We start from the raw sequence: 9730 nt of genomic DNA, 5'->3' as shown, positions 1-9730 counted from the left end.
CATGTCCCATTTAAGTTTAGTTTGGTATCTCCTGATGGTGATTAGTATTATTCCTTCAAGTGCTGATTATTGATAAATCAGTTTACCTGTACATTAAGACAGAACTTTCACATTTTGTTTCTAAGAGCTAAGCAAAATGTATGGGAATTTTTCTGTGCCAGATGGTAAGAAATCAAAGCACTCCTAAGTCTTCTACTGCCTTGGCTATGTCCTCCATGTGTGGTTGGTTAAACAAGTAAAAAGGAGAAAAAAAATTTGAAGAAAAGCCAGGATAGAACATAGACCAAAAAATTCAAAGGTAACACTACACACAAGAGAGATGCTGCATAGCAAATCTTTCAAACACAGGCTTGAGAATACATTTAATGTCTCATTTAAGATGATTAATAAACCATAAAAATATAAACTAGTTAGTTTATAAAACACATAAACTAAACCTCCAGAATGAAATATTAGCCCTCCCTCTGAAATGGAAAAGGAGGCCTTATACGCTCAAACATAGTCCCCAGGAACTGATATTACACCAGGGTGTTTCCACCTCCCCTGCAACTCATGGCAGGAAAAATTTTTGTTCTGGCTGTGCTCCGTATTCCACATCAGAAGCAACTCACCACCAGCAGCTTTCATGGAAAACTTGAGTACTATTTAAATCAATTTTTGTCAAGACTGCTAAAATATATTTACTGGGTGATACCTCTTCCCTTTTAAATCCTGGAAATAGTAAACAATATCTAGGAAAAGACCAGGAAGTAAATCCTCTCAACAAAGGTGGGAACTGCAGAATGCCTTGAAATAAAAATGTACAGATCAAGGTTTTTCCTTCTGTGACATTCACATTAGATAATCTTCACAGTGGGACCAAGGACGCAGTAAATCATCTATAGGATGATTCATTTAACTCACACCAAATTCAAAATACTTAAAGTACGTTGGTGGAAACACAGCCCACAAGGGGAAAGTTTCATGTACTGTTTGGAGGAAGGATAATCCTAAACCCACACACAGAGAGAAAGCTTCTAATCAGCTTGCATTGCCCCGAATAGAATGGATGGAGTGGACTGAGAAGTGAGACCATTCACCACAGCTATCAGTACAAAACTTGTGTATGTCCTTGCTGCATGGACTGCCAGTACAAACACAGCATTAATCACCAGAAGCTTACCAGACTTTTATCCTCTGCATAGCTGCAGGAAGGAGAAGGGCTTTCCAAGACACATCTTTTAGTTAAACTGGGTGTAAGCAGGAGATTCCTTCGTAGCAAATTCATCAATTTACCTTCTGCATCAGAGCAAAAGGAGGCCACGTTCTGTAAAGGAGAACAAAGTTTGCAATGCAGAGTAGTTGGCTTTCAAACTGTAAGGACTATACGCACTACATTTAAGACTTTCTTTTCCCATCATTATCCCACTGGAATTTTATTTTATATCAGAATATAAAATACAACAACACAGAAGATTGCTGCATTTCCCATCCACGGCAGATTCCCTACTGACAGGTAGCAGATCTTTTGCTAGCCAGAGATCCTGTGGCACATCCTAAAGATGGTGCTGGACGAGTGGAAGAAAAAAAAAATCAAGACACTTGATCTTCCAGGAAAATTGCATTAACATCTTACTCCACCTTCCAGAAAATCCCCTCAAATTCAGCATTATGTGCATTACTTCTTTTCAAGATTTTTCAATGCTAAGAGACTTTCTGGTGAAGGATGTAACACAGCAGTAACTAGAACTAATCATCGAACTGCACTTCTACAGGTTTACCTCTATCATACTTCTTAGTTCATTAATTTTCTCTTGAAGATAGCATTCCTTTGGACTGGCTGAGAATACAGAAAGATCTCCAGCCAACAGCACGGGAATTTCTGATCTGAATTCAGACTGCCACTGAAGGTTGCTTGCAGAAATGAGTGAGCAGCGGACAACTATATCTTCAATAGCCAAGTGTCTGAGATCTGTCCAGATCTTTACTGCCACTAAATTACAGTTTTCATCAGATAAATACACCACAGTAGGGAAACCTAAAGGCAGAAAAAAAGTCTGAATTAAACCTTTACATCTCTTTAAGTAAATGTACTGTGATTTGGATCTGTAAAAAAAAAAAAGTCACACACATCTTCAAAGCGCTACATGGCGGCCCATCTGCATGGTAACACGTGTCTCATGCTTCTTCCATATTCTACACCAGCTCCCTACTGATTACAGAAAACAACTCCACGTCTGTGTCCTTAAAAACAATACTCCTATGGAGCTTTTCCTTTTCATCCAGAAGATTATCCACCTCTCCCTGTCCATGAGCTCCAGTGCCTGCATTCTACTCATTTCATGACACTGTACACGAAAGAGGGAGCTCATGTACATGCAGATGCTGAACAGAGATGTGAGAACATATGCCCACCATTTATGGAAAAAATATAAATATAAAAATATTTAAATATAAGCTGCTTTTAAGCTTAGATTCTGCCTTACTGACCTTCTGAGCTAGTAACCAGGGACAGTTTTTCTTCAGAAAAACAGATTTATCTGCCAGTATGTCACTGTGATAGGCTGTATTAGAAGGATTTCACAGGGCTGAGATGCAGGTACAACACCAAGGTAACTTTGACTTCTGAAATAAAGAATTCAGTGTTTTTTCCATGGGAGGACATGAATGTGGTCCCCAACATACCTGTTCTGCTAACAGAAACTACAACTCCGACTAAATCCACTTCAGCACATGGTGGCTGAAAAGAAGGATCCAACAAACTGGTGAATTCTAGAGCCTTTCTTGGAAAGAAAATCTGTACCAGCATCTCCTGTGATACCTGAAGAAACAAAAAACTTCAGTATTTAGCACACATATAGGTGTGATGCATTTTAAAGATGCACCTTTATGCACTTAAAGCACTTACTGATAGCTGCAGATACTGAGTTTTCTTCGTGGCTGTTAACTGGATGTTGGTGGAATCTGCCCTTCCCCTGGACTGTGACGCTGCCAGCTGGAAGATCCTGTAGCGACCGCCTTCCTTCAGCAAGGAACACACATCAGGCAGTGGGCGCCAGATACTCAGTACTGCTCCTGACAACAGCACAGTAAGGTAACTTACCTGCTCCGTAATGATTTGAAGGCTTTTAAACAAAATAAATCTACAACACTCCACACCCCCCCCACCCCCCCAAAAGCCCTAAACCAAAAATCAATTAAAACTGGAAATACTAACATGCAAGCTAAAATACTTCTGGGGAACTCTTCAAATCTACCTATGCTGGCCAGCTACCACATTTAGTTGAAAGTTATTTTTAATTTTTCAAGGACTAACCTTTATATTTTTCTTGCTTTCTGTAGTCTACCACATATAATTTCCATACTGCAGACACATCCCTTTTGTAACAACCATTTTCTTCCTGTTCTGCTGACTCTAAAGCCTTCTTGAATTGTTCCTGCATCTGAGTTTGTTTTTTGTCTTTCATCAGCTGCCTGTAAGCCTGCAAGGCTTTTAATTGGTCATCACTGAGATATCCCTGCAACCAAGAGAAAATGAACTCAGTATCTTTTTATTTAATCAAAAAAACATGGTCGAGATTTTCAGACAGCCTCTTTCTTGAATGGTCATCTGTTACAGGCAATTTATTTCCAGCTGATACACTACTAGGACTTGAAATGAGGTATGATAAAACAACAGGAGGCATCAGTCTTACCTGGTACTCACCTGGTGCTCTCTGGTCTGTGCAGAGCATTACATTACACACTGTTCTTAAGTGACAATTAGTGAGGAGCCTGCTTGAGAGTGCATAACTAAGGTGACTATTTAATACAACATGCAGGCTTGCCTGTTTCATATGAACACATATTAGGAAAAAATTCTGTAAGAATAAAGGAAGAGTTGCAGTTCTCCTCAGGCTGCTGTCTCTGAGCTGACACAATGATTTACACTAAAATGCATCAAAACCATCACTTTTCTGACCAAGCCTTCAAGACCCAGATGCCTGTGCATGCAGCACCAGAGACACGGATACCATTTTATCAAATAAAGGCACAGATTACATGGCTTTATGACAGTCAAGGATCCTCACTTACAAAAGGCAAGGCGTGTATTTAATTTTTAGCAACTGGCAGGGACTAATCACCTGGACATTTATTAATAAAGACATAAACATTTAAAAGTTGTGATTTAACTGGAACAGGAAACGAAGAGAATAATTACAATATAATTATTTGAACACTTCAGTGAACAGCATGGAAGAGTAGGTGTATGAAACTCTAGACTTACGAGATGCATTAAGTTTTCATATACCCAAGACAAAGCAAAGTAATAAAATTACAAGTAACATTAACTTTTAATTGTGCTATAAACTGTATTTTTATGACAAGAGAAAATTGCCATCCAAGATCATATTAATCAATTTCAACAAGCCTTCATTACATTTTTTTCAAAATTTTTAATGTTAATTTATTTAGCAATAAGCATGCTGTAGAAAATATCAAAAACCAGCAAAAACAAGGAGTAATTTAATGGTCGCTTTAGCAGGAGGTACTAAATTTTAAATTATTCCACAAGCTTTTCAAAATTAGCCCAGTAGGATCTACAGTTACCTCCATATAACCAGGATCAGATGCATTCTGAATTGCTTCATAAAGTTCTGCACCATCTTGCAAATTACGGATTTGCTGTCTTGTGACTGTCCGTGATCTTGGTGTTCTTCTACTGGTTCTCTCTGTTGAGAAAAAGCCATTATGTGGAGTACAACCAACACACTTTAAAGTGAAGGAAGAAATAATTATATAAGCAGCACAGTAGTACTTAGGCCTTGCCAGAATAAAAATACAAAACTGATGTATATGTGTATGTGTGTATATATATCTCAGGAAAATACAAGCAGAAAAAAAATCTTATTCATTTAAATACAACATAGATTAGAGGATTATATGACCTTTGGGGAAGCCAGTATCAGTGTCTGCACTTAGGAGAGTGTAGGGAGATTTGATGGGCTGCCAAGAACCTTCATAGATACTTGACTACATTTTCTTTATGTCCATCACTTCCTCTTCCTCTCATAGCAGCAGCAAAGTGTCAAAGACACCAAGATCTGGGACAGCAGCTGACCACAGAGGCCTGTACATGAAGCCTCCTCAGGACATCAGCTAAAAGCCAAGTTAACTTCATTACATTAAACTACTAACATCTCCTTAGGTAAGTCACTTTGCTGCCAGCATTTTGATGAATTCCTTCAGCATAGCAGACTCCCATGTGGACAACTTTATCAAACATAAAACAACACACAAAGTGACTGACATGCAGAAGGTCACAGCAGTGAAGGTAAGAATTACAAGGCCATCTCTGATTTCAACTAAGAATTCCATGCTCGAACTACTGCTAGAAATCACTGGCAGAGTTGGACAGTGTCACCCATTACAGAATTATAATATAGTTGAAGTGGAATGGACCTCTGGAGGTCATCTGGTCCAACCCTCCTGCTTAAGCAGGGTTACCCTAGAGAAGGCTGACCAAGACCACATCCAGTGTGCTTTTGATTATCTCCAAGGATGGAGATTTCACAGCCTCTCTAGGCAACACTGTCAGTCAACCACCATAGTGAAGAACTGTTTACCAATGTCCAGAGGGAACTTCCTGTGTTCCAGTTTGCGCCCATTTGGCTCTAGACCTGTCACTGGACACCACTGACAGAAGCCTGGCTCCATCTTCTCTGCACTGTCCCTTCAGGTGTTTATGTACACTGATCAGATGCCCCTGAGCCTTCTCTTCTCCAAGCTCAACAGTCCCAACTCTCTCAGCCTTTCCTATGTCGGATGCTCCAATTCCTTAAACACACTAATGTCCCTTTGTTGTAATCTCTCCAGTGTGTCCATGTCTCTCTTGTACTGAGGAGCCCAGAACTGGACACAGCATTCTATGTGTGGCCTAAACAGAAGGGAAGGATCACCTCCTTAGACCTTCTGGCAACAACCGTTAGCTTGTTCACCAGGACCCCCAGGGCCTTTTCTGCCAAGCTATATTCCAGATGGGTGGCCCCCAGCATGTACTGGTGCGTGGGACTGTTCCTCCCCAGGTGCAAGATTTGCGATTTGCTTTGTTGAACTTCATGAGGTTCTTGTCAGCCCATTTCTCCAGCTGCCAAGATCCCTCTGGATGGCAGCATGATCCTCTTGTCCTAATTTTTAACATCAAACCTGCTGAAAGTACACTGCCGCATTCTCCAGATCATTAACGAAGATGTTAAAACAGGACTAGACCCAGTACTCATCCCTGGCATACACCAGCAGCCACTGGCCTCCAAACAGACTTTGTGCCACTCATCACCACCCCCTGGGCCCTGCTGTTCAGCCAGTTTTCAATCCTCCTGCCTGCCTGCTCATCCAGCCCATCAGCTTCTCTCTGCAGATCTTAAGGGACACAGTGTCAAAAGCCTTTCTGAAGTCCAGGTAGACAACAGCTCTGCTCTTGCCTCATCTACCCAAGCCAGTGACTTCATCACAGAAGGTTGGCAGGTTGGTCAAACATGACTTCCCCAGGGTGAATCCTTGCCGAATACTCCAAATCACATTTCTGTCCTTCATGTGACTGTTAACAGTTTCCAGGATTATTTGTTCCATCACCTTCTCAGGGATCAGGGTAAGGCTGACTGGCTTGTAGTTTTCCAGGTGCTCCTTCCTGTCATTTCTGAATATAGGAGACATATTTGCTTTCTTCCAGTCTCCAGGCACCTCTCCCAATCACCTAATGATAATTCAAAGAGGATCAAAAGCAGCCTCACAGACATCAGTCAGCTCCTTCAGCACTTTTGATTTCATCCCATCATCAGCCATGGACTTACATATGTCCAGTTTGCTTGGGTGTTCTCTAACTTGATCCTCTTCCACCAAGCTATGTCTTCCTTGCTTCAGAATTTCCCCTGGTCTCCAGGGCCTGGGATTGCCAATCAAGGGTGAGGTGAAACAGTCATTCAGTAACTCAGCCTTCTTCATGGTCTGTGTCACCAGAGTCTCTGTCCCACTAAGCAGCTCCACTGACCTCAGTATCTGCAGTGTCATGCAATTATTCATGAGGAAAGATGCTCAGTGCTCAGTCTTGGTGTTCAGGTCCACTGAGACACATCCCCGCAGTGCCCACCTCTTGGTGAAATCCTACAGTGTCACGCCCTTGAGGAAAAGGATTAAGAATTCTACAATTCTGGAACACTTCCCTGAGCATCATCTTAAGGATAATTTTTTAGTGGCCTGGCTACCAATATGTTCAAGAAGCATTTCCTAGGTAGCTGCAAAGCCACACAAATAACCATGTAACCGTTTTGTACTGAAAGGTCTTGCTACACAGTGTACCAAGCAAAAACCTGAAACAATACAAAACAAAAACAACAACAAAGAAAATAACCCCAAATCCTGTCTCTGCTTCTTTATCACCAGAGATGATTTTTGAATATTTCTTTACACTTTTCTGTAAACATCAAAAATGTTTTTGTGTTCTTAATACAAGTTTTGAAAGAATGAAAGCTTTACCTTCATGCTTTTCATATTCTGCTTGGATTTTTGCAAACAGAGTTTCCAGTTTCTTTTGCTGATCCTCTGCGTGCTTGGCAGCTTCCCTTTCTTCAGCTCGGCTGTTACGGAAAACATAAGAACCAGCTGACGTCTTTTCCATCCACTGAAATAAAAACATTAAAATTAAACCCAGACTTTTTAAAAAATATTTTTAACATTATCTAGCTTCCCTTAAATACTCACAGTTAAGCAAAAACACTTTAAAAATTAACAGGCAGCAGATCTTAAGTTCTTTCAGTATAAAAGTTAAAAGGCAAAACCCCACAGCATTGGTTGGTAAATTTTCACTTTAGAGACACACAGACAGAATGGAACAGTATCCAGACCCAGAAGATTGAAGAGCTGAAGAAAACAGAGCTTCAAGTAGTGGGTATCAGTGTTGTAGTTTAGAAGATGAATGGATCCCACAGATAGATACATTAAAATACAAGCCATCAAACTCAATGCTTGAGAATACACCCGACTGCATTCTACCCAACTTGTATTTCCACATCAGCTGTGCTGTCTGTTTTCACACCCAAGATTAGATGCTGTAAAAGAACTATTATGTAGTTCTGCAGATGTTCTTAAACATTTTCTGACTGAAATGGTTCTGCAGGACTAGAGCCTTGTCAAAAACCCTGCCAGAACTGGCTTGCCTGATTTGAAGAGATCAGTGACTCAAACAAGGAGATCCACTGCTGCTGAAAGTGGTCCCTTCCCTTCCCCTTTTCTGCACAATTCTGTCTTCTCCCTTGCACTGGCTCCAGCACGCATCTGACCTCAGCAGGTCATATCAGTTTGGTAATTCAACAGACAGCAGTTCATTGTGTGTTTTTAAAATTATTATTAGCTACTTTTTCCTGGTTTAATGGATTAAATTAGCTAAGTAACAGGACCGGGTGAGCTCCAGGTTTTGAACAGAGAAGCAGCAGGAGAGTACAGTGAAAGCAGGATAAGAAAAGGTTGCAGGACTAATCCTTATGAGGCAGTGAATTGTTGAAATAGGCTCTGTATACCTTAATAATTGCACACCATGTATTTCCTGCATTACTTACAGTATGACACCTTTAATTAAGGGTACTGTGATTCCTACGCTCCTTGACTCTTGAGGTAAAAGGAGACAGACAGCCCAAATCTTCCTATAATTTTGGTATGTTTGAGCAAGAGTCTCAGTGTTTAAAAAAGAAAAAAGTACAGCAATCTCTTGACATAGCCAGATATAAAGCACCACTTTCCTCCCCAGCCTGGAAACCATTTACTGTGATGCAGTTACAGATTACAGTTCCCTTTCTGAGACCTAAATAAATGGTTGTTCTACCAGGCAGCTCACGTAATAAGTGCTGCAATTTCCTCTATTAAAGTAATGATCTAAATAGCAAAGTAATGATCCAAACCAAATGTTGCTAGTACCTTTGCAGAACTCATTCTACATCCACCAATAACTATACAATACCTTAGAAAGAAGGCAATGAAAAAAGAATCCTAGATGTACATGCCACATATAACATATTCTGAGAAAAGTTAATAAAATATGGGTTGGGGTTTTAAGTTATGTCCTGGTTAAACTGCTAACATTAAAATGATTGATTACTAACAAAAATATTGTTTCTTTTTGTGTCCGGTATAGTTATAAAACCAAGTAGTTGCAGCGAAGTCTGACCGTATTTAAAATGTCTCGATATCAAGTGGTATTTAAAAGATTTTAACCCTATTTTATACCATAATCACACCCTGTATTTTCAGCCATATTTTTAAATAATAGAACTTACACGCTACGGTCAGCTACACATAAGAAAAATTAATCCTACTAATGCTAGAAATATGTAACTTCTATGTTAATATGTTAATAATAAAAGAAACTGGATTTCACTTCTACTTGGAATTGAAACTCTTTTTTCTCCTTTAAAACAAGTGCTGTACTTTTTAGAGTCCAGAATTGAAATTCAATTATTTCTGGCTTTTTGAAGCTGAAAGCAAAGTCAACCAAAAGATACTGAGCCCAAACTCAAATTCTTCTTATAGCAGAATACTCCTGTCCTGAAACACTAAATACATGCACAGTGCAAGAACCACTCCTATTCATTTTACACATAATGGTATATTTAAAAAAAATGTTTAGCTCTCTATATTGTGTTTGATTTGAGGAATGATATAGCAATTAATTAATATAATTTAGATCTCATCTCTAAAATCTGTTAGATTCATAAGATACTTA

General features: G+C 39.7%; 1 protein-coding gene and 1 long non-coding RNA gene across 5 annotated transcripts in view; one reads left to right on the top strand and one right to left on the bottom strand.

The window, feature by feature from the left end:
• BRCA2 (BRCA2 DNA repair associated) overlaps window positions 1–9730 on the bottom strand; it is a 35635-nt gene that overhangs the window by 861 nt on the left and 25044 nt on the right. For all 4 annotated transcript variants that reach the window (XM_039566182.1, XM_039566190.1, XM_039566200.1 and 1 more), the window contains 7 exons: window positions 7492–7636; window positions 4570–4691; window positions 3296–3497; window positions 2888–3054; window positions 2665–2800; window positions 1761–2017; window positions 1163–1306 (listed from right to left, as the gene is read on the bottom strand). In XM_039566182.1, the coding sequence (XP_039422116.1) occupies window positions 1163–1306; window positions 1761–2017; window positions 2665–2800; window positions 2888–3054; window positions 3296–3497; window positions 4570–4691; window positions 7492–7636 (1173 nt within the window). The remainder of the gene's footprint in view (window positions 1–1162; window positions 1307–1760; window positions 2018–2664; window positions 2801–2887; window positions 3055–3295; window positions 3498–4569; window positions 4692–7491; window positions 7637–9730) is intronic.
• On the top strand, window positions 2980–9390 carry LOC120411435. The gene is made up of 2 exons (XR_005603737.1): window positions 2980–3073; window positions 3450–9390. It is a non-coding gene; the product is annotated as an uncharacterized LOC120411435 (long non-coding RNA).

The sequence above is a fragment of the Corvus cornix genome, chromosome 1, assembly GCF_000738735.6.
Source record: "Corvus cornix cornix isolate S_Up_H32 chromosome 1, ASM73873v5, whole genome shotgun sequence".
NCBI classification, from domain to species: Eukaryota; Metazoa; Chordata; class Aves; order Passeriformes; family Corvidae; genus Corvus; species Corvus cornix.
The sequence above is the reverse complement of the archived record's forward strand: the minus strand, read 5'-3'. Positions and strand labels throughout refer to the sequence as shown.